We start from the raw sequence: 26,848 nt of genomic DNA, 5'->3' as shown, positions 1-26,848 counted from the left end.
TGGCAGGAGGTCCCCAAGGGAGGGGGTGGGTGACCTTCAGCTTTCCTAGTGGACAGGCTGTTCCCGCAGGCTTCCCTCCCAAGCCGCTGGGGCGCGGCCAGGTCCACCCCATCTGCACAAGGCCCCCTCCCCCATCAGGGCCAGGAGACAGGCACAGGGCTGGGGTGTCCGTGTATATGCGAAAGCCCCACACTCCTGAGCTCAGAGCCCCTGCGGTGGAGGGGGACCCACGGCGGGAGGCGAGCTGGTCGGGGTGCCCCACACCAGGACGCCCTTAGCCCCGGGCAGGAGGGCCTCACACCTGGTCCGGGCTCCGCTCTGGCTGCACCCCATCCCTGCAGGGCCAGGGGCTGCCGAGCCGCCCCAAGCCTGCCCTGCCCCTCTCCGTCCACTTCTGAGCACCCAGGACTCAGGGATTCCTTGCCCAATGGCCTGGGCCACGCGGCGGCCAAGGGCCTGGGCTGGTGCGGGTGGAGCGCATGGGGCCCCGCAATAGGAGGGGGCGGGAGAGGGGCCAGGCCTGAGTCTCCACGCGCACTCCTGCCGCAGCCCCGCAAGTGTCAGGGCTGCTCTGTGCCTCTCCAGGCTCCTGCCGCACCCTCTGAATCGGGGTGACCGGACCTGCCGCCCAGCAGACCGCTCCAGGCTGCCAGCTTCCGCCCGGCTCCTCCCCCCAGCTCCGCACCCGTCTTCTGCCCTCCCTCTGCCCCTGCGCTGCCCGGCCTTCTCCTAGGGCACTCTGAGTGACTCAGCCCCCTGACTACTGCCGCCTCCGGGAGCCGGACCGAGGCCAGGTGAGACACGTCCTGGGGCTGAGCCGGCAAGAGCAGGTGTGTCCCTCGGCCAAGGCCCAGCAGGGCGAGGAGGGTGTGCAGTGGGACCTGTCAGTGGAACGGCGGGTCTGGCCGAACCCCGTGGCCCGGCTCCAGGGACCTCGGCCCCCGCAAGGCAGAGGCCCAGCAGTGAGGAGGGCCGAGTCCTGCTGGGGACAGCCAGGCAACTGGCTCTGGGCAGAGGGCCCAGTGGCCACCTAGGGGCCCACAGCCTGTGCCCACCGCCCATCACAGTTACTCACCTGCTGGGGCCGCCCCCTCCCCACACGCACAGCACCCGCCCTTCGCCTCAATCCGGGTCCCACGCCCTGTTTCCACTGTTGGCGCTTCCCAACACACAGTGCAGGCTGGGCTGTGTTTATCCTGTCTCCCGCTGGAACCTAAGCTCCGGGAGGGCAGGCAATTGGCTCTGTGCCTGGTGGTTCCCATCACCAAAGACGGCACCCTGCATACAGCAGGCGCTCAGTGAATACCTGTGGCTCACACCTTCTCTCTCCCTCCCCGCCCCGGGGCCCAGTACACTGAGAGGGAAGCACGGGACCCAGGCACGCGCAGCCCCCCCCCCCCCCCGAGCCCTCCCCACCTGCCGGGCCGAGTTCCCTTTTCTCTCCCGCACCGTCCTTCCCCAGCTCTCCCATCACTCCGGCCAGCGCCATGCACACTGCCAAAGTCCCTCTCTCGGCCCCGAGGTGCCTTCCAGACGCCCCCCATCCCTCTCATCCCCGCCGCTCCACCACCCCCATCGCAGACCCCGTTGGCCTCCATGGCACTGACCCCATCCTTCCTGGACCAGGTAGCATCTGGCCAGACCGCCCGCCTCCCAGGGGTCCTCCTGCCTTCCAGGCCGCGTGCGTACCCCTCCCCGCCAGGCACCCTCCCGGCATCTCATCTGGTCTCTTGGCTGTGAAAACTGTACTTTGAGCTAGACGGAGGTGGTGGTCACGCAACCTGGGGATGTTCTGAATGCCACTGAACTGTTCACTTCTTTTAATGGTCAATTTTACGTTGTGTGAGTTTCGCCTCAATTAAGAAAAAGGAAGGGCTTCCCTGGTGGCACAGTGGTGAAGAATCTGCCTGCCAATGCAGGGGACACAGGTTCAAGCCCTGGTCCGGGAAGATCCCACATGCTGCAGAGCAACTAAGCTCGTGCGCCACAACTACTGAGCCTGCGCTCTAGAGCCCGAGAGCTGCAACTACTGAGCCTGCGTGCCACAACTACTGAAGCCCGTGCGCCTAGAGCCCGTGCTCCGCAACAAGAGAAGCCACCGCAATGAGAAGCCCGCACACCACAATGAAGAGTAGCCCCCGCTCGCCGCAACTAGAGAAAGCCCATGCACAGCAATGAAGACCCAACGCGGCCAAAAATAAAAATAAATTTAAAAATAAATAAATAAATAAATAAAAAGAAAAAGGAAAAGAAAAGGAAACAGTCATACCCCTTCGGCTATTTTCTGCCCAGTCTCTACCCCTGCCCTCTTTCCTCCAGAACTGCCCCGGCGCCAGGCTCGCGCCTCCACTCCAGGTCTGTCGCGGCCTCTAAACCAGCCGCTGGTCCCCAGCCCGCATCCCCAGGGCCGGCCCCACCCGGCGACGGCGTCTCGCCCTTCCTTCAGCCTCGGCTAAAAGCCGGGGCGCCCTTGTCCCTCCCCGTCCTTCACCCCCACGCCCCGTCTGCCAGCAAGTCCTGCTCCTCAAACTTCAAAATGTATCCAGGACTTGGTCATTTGTCACCACAGCACTGTCACCTCCGGCCTGGAGGATTCGGGAGCACCCTGTCTACCTGCTTCCATGTCGCTTCACCGCCTCCGACCCTCCCTCCCGCTGAGGCCCCGCGTGCGCCCCAGGTCACCTCTCAGCTCACGCCTCCTGCTCTGGACACACCGGCCTCTCAGCTTCTCCCTCCGTCAAGCAAGGCTCACGGCCGGCCCGGGGCCACGGCAGCTGGCGGGCCCACCCGCCTCCGGAGGAGCCACGCCCCCGGGTGACCCCGGATGACCCTGGTGCCCGTGGTTACCCACCTGTCCCCTCGTCACACCCCAGTAACACCCTCCTCCCAGTGACCCCCACCCAGACCCCAGCCGCACCCAGGGCCACACCCTCACCCTGTCACTGCAGAAGCCGCCCGCCCCCACTCAGGGGCCCTGTTCTGACCCGCCTGCCCTGCACCTTGAGAGCACAGACCCTGCGCCTCCACTGCCCTCCCTCTGCTGCCCAACACAGGCCACCTCTCCCCCACCAAGGTCTCGCCCGGGGGGGTCCCACGTGCAGGGAAGGACCCGGCCACGTACAGGTGCGCAGGTTAACCCAGGACCACGCATCACGGGGACATCCGAGGGCATCTGGCCAGGGCTCCCCTTCCCGGGGCTTCCCCCACCAGAGCCACTGCTTCACCCTCTCCTCCCCGCCCACCTCCCCCACCTCATGCCGGGGGAAAGAGGTGCCCCCGCCGCCTCCTGTGTGGTCCTGGTCCCGCCTGTGTCCACGGAGGTCTCGGCTCCTTTCACACGGTGACTCCAGGTACTGCCGCCGGCTCCCACCATCCCGCCCCGCCAGCCAGCAACCCCTGAACTACCCCGCCAAGGGTCAGTTCAGTTTGCTCTCTTCTCTGACCCCCTCGCACGCAGGCACCCCCCCCTTTGTTAACAGCTGTCTTCACGGGGGTCTCCACCCTCCCCGGTGGTCCCTCCCCATCTCCTCTGCCGGCTCTGCTTCTGCAGGGGGTGCTCAGTGCCCACACCTGTCCTCCATCTCCCCTCCCCCGGGACCCCAAAATGTGGGTCAGGAGCTCCCCACCAAACCCACCCCAAACCTGTCATTAGACGAGGTGACCCTTGCACAAGGTGACCCCACGCGTCCCCTGTGGTCCCAGAGCCTCCCTGCATTCAACCCCCCGGCCTCCTGCTCCCTAAAGAGGCCAGGCCTGCACCCAGGCATCTGGGCAGCTGTTCCTACAGTCCAGAACGCTCCTCCTCCGGATTCCTGCGGGCCCAGCTCCTTTTCACAATTCAGGCCCCAGACGGCCCATCATCTTCCCTGACCGCTCTTGACGGGGCAGCCAGCAGTGGTCACCTCTGCACTAGCCCCCTCCGCCTGTCCCGTCTCTGCATGGGGTCACTTGCTCATCATCCGCCTCCCCCACAGAATGCAGACGCGTGAGCAAACAGCCCGGGCGACGGCACAGGAGGGCGCTCCTACACATGCACGGGATGGAATAAGGGGGCACCCGCACTGGAGTCCGGCGTGGGCGGCCGACTGAAGGCTTGGCCCTCACAGGCCTCTGGGTCCGTGGGCAGAGCCACGCAGCCACGAGCCACCTCTGCAAAGCGGCGGGATGCCGCGGCCCAGGGTCGGGGGCCAGGTGAGACTGGGTCACTGCTGTCCACCTCTGCGCCTGGACGGAGTGCCCATCCCAGAGAAGATTCTGGGAAGATGGCTGGGCAGGAAGCACCAGAAACCTCTCTCCCCACCTGGAAAACAACGGTACTGGCAGAATCTGACTGATGTAACAAGTTTTGAACTCCAGAGCCTGTTGAAGTCTTACAACTTCCAGGGGACAACTCGGACATAAATTGCAGTTAATTCTGCTCGATTTTAGCTCTGAGCGCAGCAGGCCGCTGGGCATGTGCCCTAGGTGCAGCTGGCACTCAGTTCACCGGAGCCAGGGTGAGGAAGGACCTTGTCCCTCAAATGTTCGGGATCTGCGCTCTGATTGCTGCTTCTGACCACAGACGTGCAGAAAAAGGGGGAGACAGCCCTTGCTGCAGCCCCTCCCCCTGCAGCTCAAGACCCCCCAAAGACTTAAAGGGCCAGCACCAGCTTTCCCCCTTCATCTGTGCTTTTCCCCTTTTGGGAGCTACTCATTAAAGACTAGGACATTCAGAAACAACTGCATATATGAGTAAAACTAGAAAGTGACCACGCATGACCAGAGAAAGGCTTAGAAAAGACCTGAGAAGACATTAAATTCACTCCTCAGGCTGATCCACAGCACAGACACAGCCTATAACAGCCAGGGGAAAAAAAACAATTACAAAATAATAGCAAACCCTGCGGAAGGGGCAGAATCTGATTTCCAGAGGTACGTACCGTATTATTAGATTCAAATGCCCAGTGTTCAACAAAAAACACGAGGCACACAAAGAAACAGGAGAGTATGGCCTATCCAAAGGGAAAAATAATTAAACAGAATGTGTCCCTGAAAAAGACTTAATGACAAATATACTAGACAAAGATTTTATAGCACAGCCTTAACTATGCTCAAAGAACAACAGGAATATGCGGAGAAAGTCAAGAAAACAATGTATTAATATAAACAAAGTAGAAATATCAATAAAGAGATAGTAAACTAAAAAGAAATAAACAAACAGACAAAAAAACCTGGAGCTAAAAGTACAGCTGAAATGAAAAATTCACTAGAGAGATTCAAAGGCAGATACGAGCAGGCAGAAGAAAGAATCAGTGAACGTGAAGGTATGAGAATAGAAATTATTGAGGCTGGGGAGGGGAAAGAAAAAAGACTGAATAAGAGTGAGCAGTGCCTAAAGGACCTGTGGGACATGACGAAACAGACCAACATATGCATTATGGGAGTCCCAGAAGGAGAAGAGGCAGAGAAAGAAACATGCAGAGAGAATATGTGAAGAAATACTCACTGAAAACATCACAAATTTGATGAAAGACATGAATATAAACACCCAAGAAGCTCAACAAACTACAAGGAAGATGAACTCAAAGAGGCCCAAACTGAGAAACATTATAATCAAACTTTCAAAACATAAAGAATCTTGAAAGCATCAAAAGAGAAGCAACCTGTCACATACAAGGGATCCTCGAATAGATTATGAACAGACTTCTCATCAGAAACGTTGGAGGCACAAGACAGCCAATATATTCAAAGTGCTCAAGGCAGGGGGGGATCTCTTAACAAAGAATCCTCAATCCAAGCAAAACTGTCCTTCAAAAGTAAGGGGGAGGGGCTTCCCTGGTGGCGCAGTGGTTAAGAATCTGCCTGCCAATGCAGGGGACACGGGTTCGAGCCCTGGTCTGGGAAGATCCCACATGCCGCGGAGCAACTAAGCCCGTGAGCCACAACTACTGAGCCTGCGCGTCTGGAGCCTGTGCTCCGCAATGGGAGAGGCCGTGACAGTGAGAGGCCCGCGCACCGCGATGAAGAGTGGCCCCCACTCGCCGCAACTGGAGAAAGCCCTCGCACAGAAACGAAGACCCAACACAGCCAAAAATAAATAAATGAAAAATTTAAAAAAAAAAAAGTAAGGGGGAGAGAATTCCCTGGTGGTTTGGAGGTTAGGACTCCGTGCTCTCACTGCCGAGGGCCCAGGTTCAATCCCTGGTTGGGGAACTAAGATCCCACAAGTCATGCAGTGCGGCCAAAAAAAAAAAAAAAAAGTAAGGGGGAAATGAGGACATTCCCAGATAAACAAGAGCTGAGGGAGTTTGTGACCACTAGGCCCGCCTGCAAGAAATGCTCCGGGAGTCCTGCAGGTGAAATGAAGGAACACTAGATGGTACCTCAAAGCCATGTGGAGAAACAAAGAGCTCAATAAAGGTAAATACGTGGGCTATTATACAAGCCAGTATTGCTGTAACAATGGTTCGTAACTTTTTGTTATCTACATGATTTAAGAGACTAATACTTTTAAAGGAAAAAACATTAATGTAAAAGCTGGCATTACTGTAACTCTGGGTTGTGACTCCAAACCTTGTTTTTTACATACTTTAGGAGATAGTGCATTTAAAATAGTTAGTAGTTTATGTTTTAGGGCACACAATGTATAAAGGTATCATTTTGTGACATCAACAACTGAAAGAGGTGGAGACGGAGCTATAAAGAAGCAGAGGTTTTGTATGTTATTAAAGTTAAGCTGCTATAAATTCAAATTAGAACGCTATAACTTTAGAATGTTAAATGTAATTCCCATGGTAACCACAAAGAAAATAGCTATAGAATATACACAAAAAGAAATTAAGAAAAAAATTAAATATTTCACTAAAAAAATAAACATAAACTATGACAGGAATGCAGGAAAGAAGGGACAAAATATCTACAGGGCATATAGAAAACAAATAGTACAATGACAGAAGTAAGTCCCTCCTTATCAGTAACTACTGTAAATGTAAATGTATTAAACTCCCAATCAAAGACAGAGATTGCCAGAATGGCTAAAAACACATCATCCAACTGTATCCTTTCTCCAGGAGACTCACTTGAGATCCAAAGTAACACACAGGTTGAAACTAAAAGGATAGAAAAAGATATTCCATGCAAACAGTAAACAAGTTAGAGGAAGAGTGGCTACACAAAACAGACTTTAAATCAAAAAAGGCTACAAGAGACAAAGAAAGACATTATATATTCATAAAGGTTCAATACAGCCAGAAGATGTAACAATTATGAATATTTACATAGCTAATGACACACCATCAAGATACATGAAGCAAAAACTAACAAATTGAAGGGGAATATAGGCAATTCTACAGTAATAGTTGAAGATTTCAATATTCTACTCTCAATAATGGACAGAAGAACCAGACAGAAGTAAGGGAACAGAGGACTTAACACAATAAGACTAGACCTAACAGACACACAGAGAACTCTCCACCTGACAGCAGCACACACATTCTCACAAGTGCACATGGGACATTTGGCAGGACAGACCATACCTTAGGGCACAGATTAAGTCTCAATAGATTTTAAAAGATAGATATCATACAAAGTATCTTTTCTAACCACCACGGGATGAAGTTAGAAATCGATAACAAAGAAAACTGTAAAATTCACGATTTTGTGGAAATTTAACAACACGCTTTAAACAACCAATGGATCTAAGAAGAAATCACGATGGAAATTAGAAAATACTTAGAGATGAATGAAAACAAAAACACAACATATTAAAACTTATGAGATGCAGCAGAAGCGGTGCTAAGGGGGAAATTTATAGCTATAAATGAGGACATTAAAAAAAACAAGAAAGATCTCAAATCAGTAACCTAACTTTACAACATAAAGAACTAGGAAAAGGAGAACTAAACCCAAAGCTAGAGGAAAGAAGAAAGAAATAAAGATTAGAGCAGAGATAAGTGAAATAGAGAACAGAAAAACAATAGAGAAAATAAATGAAGCCAAAAGTTTGTTGTCCAAAAAGATCAACAAAATTGACAAAGATTCACCTAGATGGACTAAGAAAAGAGAGAAGATTCAAAATACTAAAATCAGAAATGAAAGTGGGATGGACCTAGATATTATCATACTAAGTGAAGTCAGAAAGACAAATACCATATGATATCACTTACATGTGGAATCTAAAATATGACACAAATGAACTTATCTACAAAACAGAAACAGACTCACAGACGTAGAGAACAGACTTGCGGTTGCCAAGGGGGAGGAGGGTGGGGGAAGGATGGCGTGGGAGTTTGGGATTAGCAGATGCAAACTATTACATATAGGATGGATAAACAACAAGGTCCTGCTGTACAGCACAGGGAACTATATTCAATATCCTGTGATAAACCATAATGGAAAAGAATATGAAAAAGAATATATATATACACACACACACGCACACACACACACATAAAACTGATTCACTCTGATGTACATTAGAAACAAATAGAACACTGTAAATCGACTATACTTCATATAAAAAAATAAACTTAAAAAAAGAAAGAAATGAAAGTGGGGCTATTATTACCAATTCTACAGACATAAAGATATTATAAGAAAGTACTGTGAACAACTGTACACCAACAAAGTGGATAACCTGGATGAAATAGACAAATTCCTAGAAACACAAAACCTACCAAGACTAAATCAGGAAGAAATACACAATCTGTACAGACCTATAACTAGGAAGGAGATTGAATCCATAATCAAATTCCCCAAACAAAGAAAAGAGCAACTAAGCCCGTGCACCACAACTACTGAGCCTGTGCTCTAGAGCCCGCGAGCCACAACTACTGAAGCCCACGCGCTTAGAGCCCGTGCTGCGCAACAAGAGAAGCCACTGTAATGGGCAGCCCGGGCAGCACAACAAAGAGTAGCCCCCGCTCACCACAATTAGAGAAAGCCCGCATGCAGCAACAAAGACCCAATGCAGCCAAGATTAAATAAATTTATTAAAAAAAAAAAGAAGAAGAAGAATTGACACCAATTCCTCTCAAACTTTTTTTTAAAAAATTGAAAAACTGAAGATGAGGGAACACTTCCTAACTCATTCTATAAGACCAGCATAAACCTGATACCAAAGACACTATAAGAAAACCACAGACCAATGTACCTTATGAACATTGGTGCAAAAATCCTCAACAATGGGCTTCCCTGGTGGTGCAGTGGTTGGGGGTCCGCCTGCCAATGCAGGGGACACGGGATCAGGTCCTGGCCCGGGAGGATCCCACGTGCCGCGGAGCAGCTGAGCCCGTGTGTCACGGCTGCTGAAGCCCACGCTCTGGAGCCCACAGGCCACAACTACTGAGCCCGCACACCTGGTGCCCATGCTCTGCAACGGGAGAGGCCACCACAGTGAGGGGCCTGCGCACTGCAGCGAGGAGTGGACCCCGCTCGCCGCAACTAGAGGGGGCCCGTGTGCAGCAACGAAGACCCAACGCAGCCAAAATAAATAAATTAATTAATTAAAATAAAAAAAAAGTCCTCAAAAAAATACTATCAAACTAAATAGAAACAGACTCAGAGACATACAGAACAGACTTGTGGGTGCCAAGGGGAGGGGGCCGGGGAGGGTTGGAGTGGGAGTTTGAGATTAGCAGATGCAAACTATTATATACAGAATGGATAAACTACAGGTCCTAATGTATAGCACAGGGAACTATATTCAGTATCCTGTAATAAACCATAATGGAAAAGAATATGGAAAAAAAGAGTGAATGGTTAAACCTGGGTAATGGGTATATTTGTATATGTTTGAAATATCCATAATAAAAGGCTTTAAAAAGTTTAAAAAGGGCTTCCCTGGTGGTGCAGTGGTTAAGAATCCGCCTGCCAATGCAGGGGACACGGGTTCAAGCCCTGGTCCGGGAAGATCCCACATGCCGCGAAGCAACTAAGCCCGTGCGCCACAACTACTGAGCCCATGTGCCACAACTACTGAAGCCCACGTGCCTAGAGCCCGTGCTCCGCAACAAGAGAAGCCACCGCAATGAGAAGCTCGCACACCGCAACAAAGAGTAGCCCCTGCTCGCCACAACTAGAGAAAGCCCACATGCAGCAACGAAGACCCAACACAGCCAAAAATAAATAAATTAAAATAAATAAATTAAAAAAAAAAAGTTTAATAAAACACTATCAACCTGAATTTAGTACCATATTAAAAGGATTATATACCATGACCAAGTAGGATTTATTCCTGGAATGAAAGAACAGTTCAATACATGAAAATCAATCAATGTAACACATCACTTAAACGGAATAAAGGGGGGAAAAACCACATGATCATCTCAACTGGTGCAGGAAAAGCATTTGAAAAAAGTCAACACTCTTTATAAAAACAATCAACAAGAAAGAAATAGAAGTAAACTAACTCCACATAATAAAAGCCATATATGAAAAACCCACAGCAAACATAACAGTCAATGGTGAAAGACTGAAGGCTTTTTTTTTTTTTAATTAATTTATTTATTTATTTATTTTTGGCTGTGTTGGGTCTTTGTTTCTGTGCGAGGGCTTTCTCTAGTTGTGGCAAGCGGGGGCCACCCCTCATCGCGGTGCGCGGGCCTCTCACTATCGCAGCCTCTCTTGTTGCGGAGCACAGGCTCCAGACGCGCAGGCTCAGTAGTTGTGGCTCACGGGCCTAGCCGCTCCGCGGCATGTGGGATCCTACCAGACCAGGGCTCGAACCCGTGTCCCCTGCATTGGCAGGCAGATTCTCAACCACTGCGCCACCAGGGGAGCCCAAGACTGAAGGCTTTTCCTCTAAGATCAGAAACAAGGCAAAGTTGCCCTCTGCACCACTTTTGTTGAACACAGTACTGGAACTTCTAGCCAGAGGAATTAGGCAAGAAAAAGAAATGAAAGTCATCCAAATTGGAAAGGAAGAAGTAAAATTATCTCATTTGCCAATGATATGATCTTATATGTAGAAATTCATAATGACTCCACAAAAAAGCTGTTAGAACTAATAGACGAACAAAGCAAAGCAGCAGGATTCAAAGTTAACACACACACACAAAAAGTTGCATTTCTATATATACAGAACAATTTGAAAAGGAAATTACAAAAACAATGCCATTTACATTAGCATCAAAAAGAATAAAATACTTAGGAATTATCTTAACCAAGGAGGTGAAAGACTTGTACAATGAAAACTACAAACATTCCTGAAAGAAATTAAAGAGGACATAAATAAATGGAAACACATCCCATGTTCATGGGCTAGAAGATTTAATATTGTTAAAATGTCAACATTACCCAGAGTGATCTAAAAAGTCAATGCAATCCCTATCAAAATCCCAAAGACTTTTTTGGCAGAAATAGAAAAACCCATCCTAAAATTCATAGGCAATCTCAAGGGACCTCCAAAGCTACAGTAATCAAAACAGTGTGGTATTGGCATAAAAACAGACAAATAGAACAATGGAATAGAATACAGAGCCCAGAAATAAATCCTCACATATATGGTCAAATGATTTTTGACAAGGGTGTCAAGATCAATCAATGGGGAAAAACAGTCTGTTCAAGAAATGGTGCTGGAACACTGGATATCCACATGCAAAAAAGAATACAGGTGGACCCTTACCTAACACCATGTACAAAAATTAACCCAAAATAGATAAAGAACATAAATGTGAGACCTAAAACCATAAAACTCTGAGAAGAAAACATGGGACAAAAGCTTCATAACACTGGATTTGAAAATGCTTTCTTGGCTATGACACCAAAGGGCACAGGCAAGAAAAGAAAAAAATAAGCAAATTGGATTTCACGAAAATGAAAAAAAAATTTTTTTTTTTTTGGTTGCGCTGCACGGCTTTGTGGGATCTTAGTTCCCTGACTAGGGACTGAAACCAGGCCCTCAGCACTGAGTCCTAACCACTGGACCACCAGGGAATTCCCTCATGAAAATATTTTAAATTTTGTGCATCAAAATATACTATCCATCAAGTAAAAAGGTGACCCACAGAATGAGAGAAAATATTTGCAAATCATGTATCTGATAAGGGATTAATATCCAGAATACACAGAGAACTCTCAAAACTCAACCACAACAACAAAAAACAAACAACCCAATTTCTAATGGGTAAAGAATTTAAAAAGACATTTCCTGGGGCTTCCCTGGTGGCACAGTAGTTAAGAATCCGTCTGCCAATGCAGGGGACACAGGTTCGATCCCTGGTCTGGGAAGATCCCACATGCCACTGAGCAGCTAAGCCTGTGCGCCACAACTACTGAGCCTGCGCTCTAGAGCCTGTGAGCCACAACTACTGAAGCCTGTGCACCTACAGCCCGTGCTCTGCAACAAGAGAAGCCACCGCAATGAGAAGCCTGCGCACTGCAAGGAAGAGTAGCCTCTGCTCACCGCAACTAAAGGAAACCCGCGTGCAGCAACGAAGACCCAAGGCAGCCAAAAATAAAATAAATTAAAAAAAAAAAAAAGACATTTCTCCAAAGAAGATATACAAACGGTCAATCAGCACACGAAAAGATGCTCAGCGAGACTAATCATTAAGGAAATGCAAATCAAGACCACAGTGAGAGACCACCTCACACCCATCAGGATGACTACTACCCAAGAGACAGAAAACAGCAAGTGCTGGTGAGGATGTGGAGAAATTCGAACCCATGTGAACTGTTGGTGGGTATATAAAATGGTACCGCCACTTTGGAAAACAGTACAAGATTACTCAAAAAAATAAAAATAGAATTACCAAGTGACCCAGTAATTCCACTTCTGGGTATATACCCAAAAGAATTGAAAGCAGAGTCTTGAGATGTTTGTACACCCATGTTCATAGCAGCATTATCCACAATAGTTAAAATGTGGAAGCAACCCAAGTGTCCATCTGTGGATGAATGGATAAGTAAAATGTAGTCCATTCATACAATGGAATATTATTTGACCTTAAAAAGGAAGGAAATGGAAATCAAAAGAGAGCTAGGATAGCTATACTTAGAAAAAATACTCAGAAAAAATAGGCTTTAAGACATGTACTGTAATAAGAGACAAAGAAGGTCATTACGTAATGATAAAGAGGTCAATCCAACAAGACGGTATAACATTTGTAAATATTTAGGTACCCAACATAGTAACACCTAAAGCTGTAAAGCAAATATTAACAGACCTAAAGGGAGAAATAGACAGAAATACAGTAATAGCAGGGGACTTTAAAACCCACTTTCACCAACGATTAGATCATCCAGACAGAAAATCAACAAGGAAACACTGGCTTTAAACAACACATTAGACCATGGACTTAACAGACGTACATAGGAAATTCCATCCAGAAGCAACACAGAGTACACGTTCTTAAGTGCACATGGAACATTCTCCAAGATAAATCATTTGTTAGGCCACAAAACAAGTCTAATTTAAGACACCTGAAATCACATCAAGCATCTTTTCTACCCACAATGGTATTAACCTAGAAGTAAAAAAACTGGACAACTTGGAAGAAATGGATAATTTCCTAGAAACATGAAACCTACCAAGACTGAATCATGAAGAAACAGAAAATCTGAACAGACCGATTACTAATAAGGAGATTGAATCGGTAATCAAAAACCTCCCAACAACCTAAAGTCCAGGACCAGAAGGCTTCGCTGGTGAATTCTACCAAACATTTAAAGGAGAATTAACACCAGTCCTTCTCAAACTCTTCCAAAAAACAGAAGGGAACACTTTGAAACTCATTTTACAAGGCCAGCATCACCCTGATACCAAAACCAGACAAAGACACCACAAAAAAGGGAAGTTATAGGCCAATATCCCCGATGAACAGAGATGCAAAATCCACAACAAACTATTAGCAAACTAAATTTAACAATGCACTGAAAGGATCATATGATCAACTGAGATTTATTCCAGGGATGCAAGGATGGCTCAACATCCCCAAATCAACCAACGTGACACACCGAATGAAGAATAAAAATCATACGTCAGGAACAAGACAAGGAAGCCCGCCTTGCCATTGTTATTCAACAAAATACTGGAAGTCCTAACCAGAGCACACAGGCAAGAATAAGAAAGAAATGGCATCCAAATAAGAAAGGAAAAAGTAAAACTGTCACTGTGTGCCGATGACAAGATATAAAATATGGAAGACCCTAAGACTCCATCAAAATGTTAGAACTACTACACGAATTCAGTAAAGCTGCAGGATACATAATCAATATACAATAATTTGCTGTAATTTCCTTACACTAATAAAAAGAACTAGCAGAAAGAAAGAAAGCAATACATTCACGATGGCATCAAAAAGAATAAAATACCTAGGAATAAATTTAGCCAAGGAGGTGAAAAACGTGTACACTGAGAACTATAAGATACTGATGAAAGAAACTGAAGAAGACACAAATGAATGGAATTATATTCTGGGCTCATGGATTGGAAGAATTAATACTGTTAAAATGTCCATACCCCCCAAAGCGATCTACAGATTCAGTGTAGATATCTACAGAAATCCCTATCAAAATTCCAATGGCATTTTTGACAAAAACAAACCATCCTAAAATTTGTATGGAACCTCAAAGAAGCCCAAATAGCCAAAGCAATCTTGAGAAAGGGGAACAAGCTGGAGGCATCATGTTTCCTTATTTCAAACTGTATTAGAAAGCTATAGTAATCAAAACAGTATGAGAAAATAGTATGGCATTAGCATAAAAACAGACACACAGATCAGTGGAATAGAATAGACAGCTTAGAAATAAGCCCACACATATATAGTCAATTAATTTACGACAAAGGAGCCAGGACTATACAATGGATAAAGGACAATTTCTTCAATAAATCGTGCTGGGAAAACCAGACAGCCACATGCAGAAGAATGAACTGGGACCACTATCTTACACCATACACAAAAATTAACTTGAAATGGATTAAAGACTTGGATGTAAGACCTGGAACCATAAAACTCCTAGAAGAACATAGACAGTAAGTTCTTTGACGTCGGTCTTAGTGATGATTTTTTGGATTTGACACCAAAAGCAAAGGCAATGAAAGCAAAAATAAACAAGTGGGACTAAAAACCTTCTGCAAAGCAAAGGAAACCATCAACAAAATAAAAAGGCAACCTATGGGAGAAAATATTTGCAAATCATATATCTAATAATGGGTCAATACCCAAAATACATAAAGAACTCATACAATAGCAACAAAACGAAACAAAACACTTCAATTAAAAAACGGGCAAGGCCTCTGAAGAGACATTTTTCCGAAGAAGATATGCAGATGGCATGGTATATGAAAAGATGCTCAAATCACTAACCAGAAGGGAAATGCAAATCAAACCCACAATGAGGTATCACCTTGCACCTGTTAGAATAGCCATCATCAAAAAAAGACAAGAAATAACAAGTGTTGACAAAGACGGGGATAAAAGGGGACCCTTGTACACTTGGGTGACAATGTAAATTGATGCAGCCACTATGGAAACAGTATGGACGTTCCTAAAAAATTAAAACTAGAACTTCCATACAATCTAGTAATTTCACTTCTAGATATTTTACTGAAGGACATGAAAACAAATTCAATAAGATATCTGTATCCCCATGTTCATTACAGCCTTATTTACCATAGCTAAGATATGGATGATTGGATAAAGAAAATGTGATATATAATATATGAATATTATTCAACCATAAAAAAGAAGGGGGGCTTCCCTGGTGGCGCAGTGGTTGAGAGTCTGCCTACCAATTCGGGGGACACGGGTTCGAGCCCTGGTCTGGGAAGATCCCACGTGCCGCGGAGCCACTAGGCCCGTGAGCCACAATTGCTGAGCCTGCGCGTCTGGAGCCTGTGCTCCGCAACAAGAGAGGCCGCGACAGTGAGAGGCCCGCGCACCGCGATGAGGGGTGGCCCCCGCTTGCCACAACTAGAGAAAGCCCTCGCACAGAAACGAAGACCCAACACAGCCATAAATAAATAAATAAAATTAAAAAAAAAAAAAAAAAGAAGGAAACCTGGCCATTTGTGACAACATGGATGGATCCTGAGGGCATTATGCTGAGTAAAATAAACCAGACAGAGAAAGACAAATACTGTATATGCAATCTAAAAAAAACACCAAACCCCAAACCAAAAAAACCCCAAACTCACAGATACAGAGAACAGATTGGTGGTTGTCAGAGGTGGGGCGGGGGGTGGGTGAAATGGGTGAAGGGGGGTCCAAAGGTACAAACATCCAGTTACAAAATAAGTGAGTCCTGCGAATGTAACACACGGCATGGTGACTACCGTGAATAACACTGTGCTGTATATTTGAAAGTTCCTAAGACAGTAGATCTTAAAGGTCCTCATCACAAGGAAAAACTCTGCATGATGAAGGATATTAACTAGACTTACTGTGGTGATCATTGCTCAACACGTACAAATACCGAATCACTATGCTGTACACCTGAAACTAATATGACGTGACAGCCAATTGTAACTCAATTTTTTAAAGAAGGTAGGAAATTCTGACACCTGACACAACATGATAAACACTGAGGACATTGTGTTCAGTAAAATAAGCCAGACACAAAAGGACAAATACTATGTGATTCCACTTATGTGGGTCAAATTCATAGAGACAGAAAGTGGAAGGGTGGGGGCTGGGGAAGAAGAGGGAGTCAGTGTTTAATGGGGACAGAGTTTCCATTTTTGCAAGATGGAAAGAGCTGTGAGATGGGTGGTGGTGATGGTTGTACGACAATGTGAATGTACTTAACACCACTGAGCTGCACACTGAAAAATAACTTTTTTGTATATTTTACCACAATGAAAAAACAATTTAACCCAAAACCCAAGTGGGTTGCTGCCCCAGGGAGCAGGGACTGCCTGCCCAGCCCACTCAGCAGCCCCCTTGCCAACCACGCTCTCAGGGGACCCTCTCCCAAACTAAGCCAAATTCCCGAAATTCCTCCCTGCCCAGGTTTACGGCAATGTCTGAAAATTCACCTCTGCCTTGAAGCCTTCCAGGGTTGAGTGAGGACCTCCCGCTCTGAGTTCAGCCCCTTGGTTTTGCAGGCAGTTGCTCCAGTCCTGGCAGAGCTGTGAGGACGGGCCCCCAGGGCCACTCATACCCAAACACCCCCGGTCCAGGAGCAGCAAGGTCTCCACACCGCCGTCCCAAACCATCCGTCTTCTCAGAAAGCTCTCCTTAATGAGCCCAGACCTCACCGCCAATCAGAAGGCCCACGTGCGCTCAGAGGTGGTTTTGCCTGGCGCTCTAGGCAATCCCAGGGCCAGGTGACATGCATCAAAGCCCCACAAAACGATCACCCACACCTCAGCCCAATGAAAGAGCTGAGAGGCCATGTCCTTCTTGGGCATCAGACCTGAGCTTCAAAGGTGACACTGTCATTTGTCCCAACTAGGCAGGTGACTCAGAGGAAGTAAGAGGCACAGCCCCCTACCCACACCCCCCAAGGTTGAGGACCCCCCACCCTCCGCCAGGCCTGCAATGAGAGCAGCCTCTCTGGAAGCTGTTAGACAAGGCCCTGTGTTCAAGGGCAGGGGGCCCGCTCTTGGAGCGGACAATGGGAGGGTCTGGGAGCAGTTCCCATGGGGGCTGCAGCCAACCCCAGACTGCGTTCCTTGCATGGCCAGCTGTGAGGTCTGCCCAGATCTGCTCCCCAAACCCTGTGCCTGGTGGTTAGGGGGGCCGGGGACCACCCCATGTCCTGTGGTGCAGAGTGCAGGCCGTGGGGACCCTCACCCTTGAGGCGCCCAGCTCCTGGTGGGCTGCAGTTGAGAACAGCAGCCATGAACCAGTCCATGTGATGGTGTTCTGTCCCCCCTCCAGCCCCCATCAATGCCAGAGTGGGCCCGAGTTGCCTATCTGGGCCACAGCAGGGATGGGAGGTCCCAGTGACACCCCACAGTGGCACAGAATATGGACGGACCAGCGGGGCTCCAGCAGAGACCATGGGCGGGCATCACATGAGGGTCACGGGAGGTCAGGGCAGCAGGAGAGCCGGTCTGCCTTTGAGGCCCCATGTCCCCTAAGACAGCTCAAGTTCTCAAGGCCTCAGTTTCCCCAGCTGTAAAATGGGGGCAACAGCCCGTATCTTGTCTGCTCCTCAGGCTGCCAGACAAGTTGAGGCAAGATGCTGAGGCCATGGACCAAGTCCGAAAAGCAGAGGCGGGCCCCACGCCAGGGAGAGCCGGCCGCCCCCGATCCCCTGTACCTGCTGGAGGGCCACGCCCCTGGACCGAGTGGGTGGGTGGGCACGGCAGCTGCAGGGCCCACCACGCCAAGGAAGCTCACTGTCCCTCCTGCCAGGGAGGCTCTGGGTCCAAAGAAGCCCCCGCTGGGCAGGGTGGCCAGGAAGGAGAGGGCCGGGGCCAGCTCCCCGCTGCCCGGGCCCCCCAGGCCAAGCCTGAGAGCAGACCGTGCTGACGGCCCTTCCTCACCAGGCTGCTCCCTGGCACGGCCGCTCTCCTGACAAGTGGAAATACAGGTCTGGGAGAGGGAGGTGGGGACGGAGGAGCGGGCGGGAGCAGGCGCGGAGGGGACGGCACTCCCGCCTCACTGCACGGCCGAGGCGCGGCGGGCCCTCAGGGCGGCGGGGAAAGGCCCTCAGCCTGCCGCCCCTCTGGGACACTCCAGCTCTGGCGTGGCCTCTCGAAGCCACACTGCAGCTGCCCAGCAGATGCCCAGCACTCGGCGGGGGCGGGGGCTGCGCCGGAGACCCCTCCCAGCCCAGCGGGCGAGCAGCAGAGGAGAGCTGGGGGGGGGGGTGTCCTACTTGCGGGGTGTCCAGAGACTGTGTGTCTCAAACAGGAGTCTCAGAACAAATGCAGAGTCTTCCCACCTTCCCCCCCTGGAGGCTCGGCCACTCCCCGCTGTGCTGGGCTTGTTCTGAGGGGCTCAGGCTAGGAGCCCCCAGTGGAGCGCCCCGTGTGTCCCCGCAGAGCCTGGGGACAGCCCCTGAGCTGAGCCGCCCTCCCTGCTGGGGGCCTGAGCAGGTGAGCCTCTAGGGGCTGTTCCAGCCCCCACCGCAGCGAAGCCGCGCCAGGGGCCGCCAGCCCAGAAGCAGGGTGCCGCCGGTCCGAAAGCAAAGCCTTTTCTCCTCCTGCCAATCCCAGCACACGTAGCCCCAGGGCTCTGGCGCCTTGGAAATCACCCCAGAGCGGGCACCACCCAGGAGCAAAGTCTAGGAGATGCCTTCTGGGAGGATGGGATGCAGGTAGCCTAGCGCTTGTTCCGAGCTGCACCTGCCCCCCTGCCCCACCTGAACTGGCCACCTGCCCCAGCGCAGTGAGGCCGGGTGGGGGAGGGGCGCCCGTTCCCACGGGGTCCACGTGGAGGCGGCAGGTGCTTCCTCCCCCTGCCGCCGGGTGCAGGGCTAGAGGGGGGCTCCAGGCGGGGGCCCATGACGTCACCCGCAGGTGGGGGGGAGGGCCAGGTGGACCCCCACACCCACGCACAGAGGCCCGCGGCCCGTTTGTCCGTCCCCTCCCTGCAGCCGGTCGCCCGCCGCGATTTCCTCTTTCTTTGCGGAGCCCCAGGTTTCGCAAGGCGGCGGCGGTCCGCGGGTGACAGCGAGACACGCAGCCTGGGGGAGGGGAGGCGGCAACACAGCCGCAGGCCAGGGGCCGTGGGCGGGCAGGCGATGTCCGGCTCCCGGCAGGTGCCCTCGGGCCCGCGCCCCACCCGAGCGGGGACCAGGCTGCGCTGCCCGCGCCCCCCGCCGCCAAGCAGGCGCCGCAGCACCCCTCCCCGGCCCCGGGGCTGCATCCACTCGGGCCCTCCCCCACGCGGGCCGGCCACTACCGCGCCCGCACCCACCCAGGCCCCCAGCTACCCCGGGCGCAGCCAGCGGGCCCGCACCTACCCGGGGCGCCGCAGTCCGCGCAGCGCGCGTTCGCCGGCCGCTGCAGCAGCTCCAGCACGGCCTTCCGCCGCTCCTTGGCCATGGCCGCGTTGCCGCCCCCCGCGACGCCGGGTGGGGAGCGTCCGCCCCGCCGCGCTACGGCCCCGCGCAGGCCGCCCGCCGCCGCCGCCCCTGCGCCATCCTGAGCAGCTCAGCCCGCGCGCCGGTTCCGCATTCCTGCCGCCCGGCCCGGCTCCACCGCCGCCGCTCTCGTCGCCGCCGCGGCAGCCGAGCGTGTGCCGGCGCGGGGCCCGGGGCGCACGGCGCGCTCTGGCCGGCGCGGCCCGCGGGCGGCCCCCAGCGGCGCGGGCGGGCGGGCAGCCTCCTCCCGCGCCGGCCAGGCGTCCCAGCCCGCGCGCCCGGCGTCCCAGCCCGCGCGCCCGGGAACCCGCCCGCGTGCCCGGGGACCCGCCCGGGGAGGTCTGCCCGCCGCCGCCGCCGCCGCCTTCGCCCACCCTATCCCAGCGCAGCGGCCCACCTGCCCGAGCGAGAGGCCACCAGCCACAGTGGTGGGGGGCTTGAGGGAACCGAATAACCACAGGCCTCGGTGGGATCATCCTTCGGTCATTTGGGCCCCAAAAGCGCCTGGACACCTACTGTGCGCCCAGGGAGTCAGCGCACCAGGTCCAGTGGGCACGCTGGGAATGCCTGTTGGAGGGAGTGGTGCGTGCCCAGTGCTGGGGGCCGGGGCTCACACCATCCCTGCCCTGGGAGGAGATGGCCGGCAGGTGACAAGGCCCAGTGAGTTTGGTGGGTGCTCAGGCCGGAGAAGGGCCCCCGCCGTCCACCCAACAGGGACAGGACAAGGGGTGGGCCGCGGTGGTCCCAATAAAGCCCGTTTTGAGTCAGGAGGCCAGGACCCAGACATGAGGGTAACATGGGGAGGGAGGGAGGTGATGTGCCCCTGCATTTTTTCAAATTCTTTTCATTTTCTTCTTAAATTATGAATGCAGCGATGCATCTTGTTAAAAACAAATTGAAACAGTACCAGACTGAAAAATGACAGCATCTCCCCACCTCCACCCCCGCCCTGGCAACTGTGAGCCAACCATTGTTAACAACCATTAGCATCCTTCCAGAATGGTCCTCGGCCTGTTAGAACACCAAGGGAGTCCCTATTCCTCTGGTCTGCTGCTGGGGGTTTTGGGTTGGTTTATTTTCACTGAGTAAACCGTACATACCCCTTTCGAGTCCATACATACAGATCTACCCCTTTCTTTTCCAATGGCTGCGTTCTACTCAGAGCTGGACCATGACTTGTTCCCCAGTGCCTGGCTGAGGGGCGGGCATTTTCCATCTGCTGGGATCACAGTCGGACGCTCTGCAAGCGTCCCGGGTGGGTCCACAGCCGGCAGTGGCACTTCCGGGACAAAGGGAAGAGCATCCCAACTGGTGACGGGCCTGCCACCTCGCCCTCCGTGGAGGCTGGGCTGGCGCCACTCCACCAAGGCCTGGCCCCTGCCCGGCCCCCAGCCGCCCACCCTGCCCAACAGCAGGGATGCGGCCCTTCTAGGGCCTTGTGGGAGGGATGGGTGGCATTTTCATCTCTGGGTCCCTGTGCCAGGGTCGGAATCTGCCACACAGCAGAGTGGAGCACGTCGCTTAATGAAGACAGGCTGACGTCAATCACAACAGCTACTCCACCAACGGCACCAGGCATTAGGTCAGACCCCTCACATGTGTTTTCTTATTTAATCCCCATTTACAGATGGGGAAACTGAGGCACAGAGCAGTTCAATCACACCCAAGGCCGCACGTGGCTTCTAGGTGGAAGTACTGGGATGAACGCACAGCTCGGAAACAAAGAGACACCCCACCCCTCAAGCAGGGCAGGGTTGCTGAGGGGCCAAGAGGGTCAGGGAAGGACAGGGAGGGGCAGGGAAGCTAGAGGGGCCTCGGAGGAAGGGCAGGTGCGGGGCAGGCAGGGCTGAGCACACAGCCACGCCCTGTTTGGTGGTGGGTTGTTCACCTTCTCTGTCTTCTCATCCAGCTAAGGAGGTGATGACACTGTCCAGGTAGGCAGGAGGAAGTGAGAATTCAAGAAGAGGCGTCAGGTCATGAAACAGACTCTTAAAAGAGGAGACAGGCAGGTCCAAGATCTGCAGCCCCCCGCCCCGGCGCCCAGGCTAGAGTGAAGGCACGGGGTGCAGTGGGGCTGGGGTGCGGGGCTCAGGACTCACAAAATTCAGAAGGTGACAGGCAGCCCAGGGTGGGCCACACCCAGACAGGGGCTGGCCCAGGGTCCTGGGGCTGCTGGGAGGTGCTGGGGGCCAGACCCTGGGGTCCCCGCACGGCCCTGGGGGTCCGGCTCCTGTCCTGAGGGGGATGGGGATGAAGGAGAGTGACCACTCTGTCTGCTTTTGGGGGGGGGCACACGAGGGTGAGTGGGGAGACAGCTGTGCTTGCCTGGGTGTAGGGGACGAGAGATGCCCAGGACTCAGGGCCTCGTGGCCCAAGGAAGGTGTTGGGGACGGTGGGGCCGCCAAAGCCCACAGAAGATCCAGGGAGGGGTCCACTCCAGGGCTGGGGACAGAGTCCAGGGCAGTCGACGGCGGGGCGGCTGCAGCGGGTGGGCCACCCAGGAGGGGGCCGGGCAGGGGAGAGGGGCCGGGGCCCACTGGGCACCAGCACCAACGGCCTGGGCAGAGGAGGGCCGTGCGGGAGGTGGGGAGATGGCCACGAAGACGGGCGGTGGGGGAGGGAAGGGGAGGGCCCAGACGGCGAGGTTGGGGGGCCGAGGGGGGCTGCAAGGCGACGGGGGTGCTGGCACGCAGAGGACAAGCACTGGGAGGCGGAGGGGGCACCGGGGCTGGGGTGCAGCAGGTGTCCGCATCCCCACAGAGGGCAGTGCGGCCCCCAGCCACCGGCAGCTGTCCCCAGACTCCTGAGGAGCTTCTGTGAAGCAGGTGGGTTGGCACCCCTGCCTGGACGGGGAGGGGAGGGGAGGTCGCCAGCAGCAGGGGCGCGGCAATGCTCGGAGCTCCCGGCTGACACGCGTGCTGGCCTTCTGGGCAGCCGGGCCCCTCCTTCCACAGGCCCCTCCCCTCGGCAGCTTTCTCGCAGCGCCCGCCGTATGCAGAGCCCTTAGCAGCTTGACCCGTCTAACTAGGGGAGAAGACGGGGACCCCCAGGCTGTGCCAGCACCCCTGGCCTGAGACCCGGGTTTAGGCTGAATTAGCCCCAAGCCCAGCACGGGGGTGGGGAGAGCGGGCGCTGCCTTCCAGCCCCTCCCTGGACGCGCTGTGGCTCTGGGGCTGAGCAACCGCAAGGTTCCGGGGTGGTGCCGGGCAAGAAGGGAGCAGGGCAGGAACCAGGCCAGAACCCTCCTGGGGCCTCGGGCAGGGCTGCAGCGGCATCCCTCCGCCTGCGCCCACCCTCCTCCCCGGGCCTGCTGAGCCAGACCCTGGAGGGGACCCCGTGGGTCTTCCCAGGAGCGGGGTAGCTGGGGATTTGCGGTCAGCCCTCCACCGGGGGCCGGGACTCATGGGGGCTGAGGAAGCAAGCACCTCCCAGAAGGGTGGAGACGGCACGAAGATGGTGGCTAAAATGCGCGACAGGGACGCGCCTGGCCACGAGGACCAGCTTCCTGGTGTGGCTCGGGACGGTTCCTGTTTTAAAGCCCTCACCCAGTGCAACTCCTGAACCTCTGCCCTCAGCCTCCGGCCCCACCCCCAACAAAAAGGATCTCTTTTTTTTTTCTTTTCTCACCAAGAGAAACACAGAAAAACCCAAAGGAAAGGTGACCCTGGGTACAGCAGGGCCACTCAGGAGCTTTGCGTGTGCTTAACAGACACAGATATGGAGGCCCCTCCCCACCCCAAAGCCAGGGGGCAGCAGGGACAGGCCCCTGGGACCAGGACAGTTTCTCCACCTGAGAGTGGCGCTGGCCCTGGAGACCCCCTGGGAAGGCGGGGTCTCAGGGCTGTCCCCAGAGGTGACATGTGGGGTGGGGTCTCTGTGGGGGCAGGGCGCTATGGGTTGTTTAGTGGGTCTGGGGACATTTAAAAATATTTTTTGCTTGGTGTCCCTAAGAGAACCAGCACCTGGCAGGAGGAGGAGGGTGGAGCATCCCTCGGGCTTGGAGCGAGGCTGCCAGGACGTGGCTTCCCCAAGGCAGTGAGCACGGGCGGCCTGGCCGGGGCAGGAGCGGGAGCCCGCGGCAGCAGCAACATCCAGCCGTGGGTCTGCAGTTCACACGCAAATCAGCGCCACTCAAACTCACTTATAGGGGCTCCCCTGGTGGCGCAGTGGTTGAGAATCCGCCCACCAATGCAGGGGACACGGGCTCGAGCCCTGGTCCGGGAAGATCCCACATGCTGCGGAGCAGCTAAGCCCGTGCGCCACAGCTACTGAGCCTGCGCTCTAGAGCCCGCGAGCCACAACTACTAGCCGTGCCAACTACTGAGCCTGCGCTCTAGAGCCCATGAGCCACAACTACTGAGCCCATGGGCCACAGCTACTGAAGCCCGCGCACCTAGAGCCTGTGCTCCGCAACAAGAGAAGCCACCGTAGTGAGAAGCCCGTGTACTGCAACGAAGAGTGGCCCCCGCTCGCCGCAACTAGAGAAAGCCCGCACACAGCAACGAAGACCCAACGCAGCCAAAAGTAAAATAAATAAATAAAATTTAAAAACTCACTTGTAAAGAACTCTTAACGGGAAGAGGATCTGAACGGCGCTTTCTGCGAGGAAGACGCACAGATGGCCAGCGTGCACGTGGCGACGCTCAGCACCACGCGTACTCCGGGAGACGAGACACGGCCGCACACACGCTGGGACGGCTGCCGTTCAGCCAGAGACTCACCAGCGCTGACACTTAAACACACTCACCGTGTGACCCGGCAGTTCCACTCCTAGGTACACACCCAAGACAGAAAACACACGTTCACTCAGAAACACGTACGTGCAGCGTTACTCCCAGGAGCCAAAGGGGAACAACCCGTGTCCATCGGCAGGTGAATGGATACACAACGCGGTCCCTCCCTGCAGTGGAACAGGACTCGGCCACGGAAGGGAAGGAAGTGCTGACAAGCTAGAACCTGGACGGACCTTGAACACGCGATGCTCGGTGAGAGAACGCGGTCACGGAAGGGCAGATTGCGTGTCTCCTCATGTGAGTCCTCGGATCTGAAGAGTATTTCCACATGTCAGTCCCAGCCCCTGTGCTGAGCCTACCGCGTCCACTGAACGGAGGGGTCCTTCGTTCCGCCCCTCAGCAGCCCTTAGTGATGGGGAGGCCCTGGGCCACCTGCCTCCTGAGGCTTGTCTCCAGGATCGGACCACAGGCCTGCCTGAGGACTGAGCACGAGGGACCCCCCACCCCCAGAGGGAGGCGGCAGGGAAGCCCACAGCCCCTGTGGAAGCGTCTCACAGCTCACCAGGCTCTGCAGACTGCAAACAGAGCCGGGCCCGGGCTCTGACCCGACCTGTCAGGACAGGCCTCGGACAGGGGGATGGGGCGGGGCGTGAGGGGTCTTGGATTTCCCAGAGAGGGGCCCTCTGAGCCCCACCTTGTCCATCCATCATCCATCCATCTCCCCTCCCCCAGGATCTTCCACAACGTCACTGACGTTCCCCGCCCCCCACTGAGAGGTGGGCTCTACCTGCTCCCCCCACCTGGGGCGGGAGCCAGGGGCACTCCAACCCGGGGAGGACGCGGCTTCCGAGGCTGCCGCGAAAGGGTGCGGCTCCCGCCTGGTGCGCTGTCTCTCCCTCCCTGTGTGTCTCTACCTCCCTGTGTGTCTCTCCCTCCCTGTGCGTCTCTCCCTGTGTGTCTCTCCCTCCCTGTGTGTCTCTCCCTCCCTGTGCGTCTCTCCCTCCCTGTGTGTCTCTCCCTCTGTGTGTCTCTCCTCTCTCTGTGTCTCTCCCTCCCCGTGTGTCTCTCCCTCCCTGTGTGTCTCTCCCTCTGTGTGTCTCTCCCTCTCTGTGTGTCTCTCCCTCCCTGTGTGTCTCTCCCTCCGTGTGTCTCTCCCTCTGTGTGTCTCTCCTTCTCTCTCTGTGTCTCTCCCTCCCTGTGTGTCTCTCCCTCTCTGTGTGTCTCTCCCTCCCTGTGTGTCTCTCCCTGTGTGTCTCTCCCTGTGTGTCTCTCCTTCTCTGTGTCTCTCCCCCTCTGTGTGTCTCTCCCTCCCTGTGCGTCTCTCCCTCCCTGTGCGTCTCTCCCTCCCTGTGCGTCTCTCCCTCCCTGTGTGTCTCTCCCTCTCTGTGTGTCTCTCCCTGTGTGTCTCTCCCTCCCTGTGTGTCTCTCCCTCCCTGTGCGTCTCTCCCTCCCTGTGTGTCTCTCCCTCTGTGTCTCTCCTTCTCTGTGTGTCTCTCCCTCTCTTTGTGTCTCTCCCTCCCTGTGTGTCTCTCCCTCTGTGTGTCTCTCCTTCTCTCTCTGTGTCTCTCCCTCTGTGTGTCTCTCCTTCTCTCTCTGTGTCTCTCCCTCTGTGTCTCTCCCTCTCTGTGTGTCTCTCCTTCTCTCTCTGTGTCTCTCCCTCTGTGTGTCTCTCCTTCTCTCTCTGTGTCTCTCCCTCTAGCTCTCCGTCTCGGTCTCTGTCTTGCTCTCCTGAGCCGCCACCATGCCGAGGCCCCGTGGAGGCCAGTCTGCCTGAGTCCCCTCAGCTCAGGTGCCGGCCACGCGGGAACAGCCTCGGGGAGCCTCAGCCGCCACCTGGTGAGAACCCCCGGCTGACCGCAGCCCATCCCAGGGCCGTGAGGGTGGTAACCATCAAATGGTGGGGTCAGAAGCCAAGTCTGGGGCGCTGCCACCCAGCGAGGGCACAGGGGTCTGTGGAAAGCCCGCCCCACAGTCACCATGCCCAGGACGCTCTGTTCAGAGAGAGGCCGGGAAGGGAGGCCTGGCGCGAGCCCTCCTCCAGCTCCCTCTGCCCCAGGGTGGTCTCCTCTGGACGGGGCTCCGCCGCCCTCTGGCACACAGCCCGCGGGCGTGGACGGCGAGCCGCCTGCCGCCGTCACTGAGCCCGTGCTGAGCAG

General features: G+C 53.6%; 1 protein-coding gene across 5 annotated transcripts in view; it reads right to left on the bottom strand.

Moving 5' to 3' along the window:
- The window catches only part of ADAP1 (ArfGAP with dual PH domains 1), a 65,333-nt gene extending 45,319 nt beyond the window's left edge, over positions 1 to 20,014 (bottom strand). The window contains exon 1 of one of the 5 annotated variants that reach the window (XR_005016409.1): positions 19,840 to 20,011. Coding sequence is in view for 3 of the 5 variants with exons in the window: in XM_036824971.1 (XP_036680866.1) it covers positions 19,840 to 19,921 (82 nt within the window). In the remaining 2 variants the exon portion in view is untranslated. Of the gene's footprint in view, positions 1 to 19,839 lie in introns of all 5 variants that reach the window. The other 4 variants (XM_036824971.1, XM_036824970.1, XM_036824969.1 and 1 more) reach the window with 4 other exon arrangements.
- Positions 20,015 to 26,848: the final 6,834 nt, after the last annotated feature.

The sequence above is a fragment of the Balaenoptera musculus genome, chromosome 15, assembly GCF_009873245.2.
Source record: "Balaenoptera musculus isolate JJ_BM4_2016_0621 chromosome 15, mBalMus1.pri.v3, whole genome shotgun sequence".
In the NCBI taxonomy this organism is placed as follows: Eukaryota; Metazoa; Chordata; class Mammalia; order Artiodactyla; family Balaenopteridae; genus Balaenoptera; species Balaenoptera musculus.
This window is presented reverse-complemented; position numbering and strand designations above follow the sequence as displayed.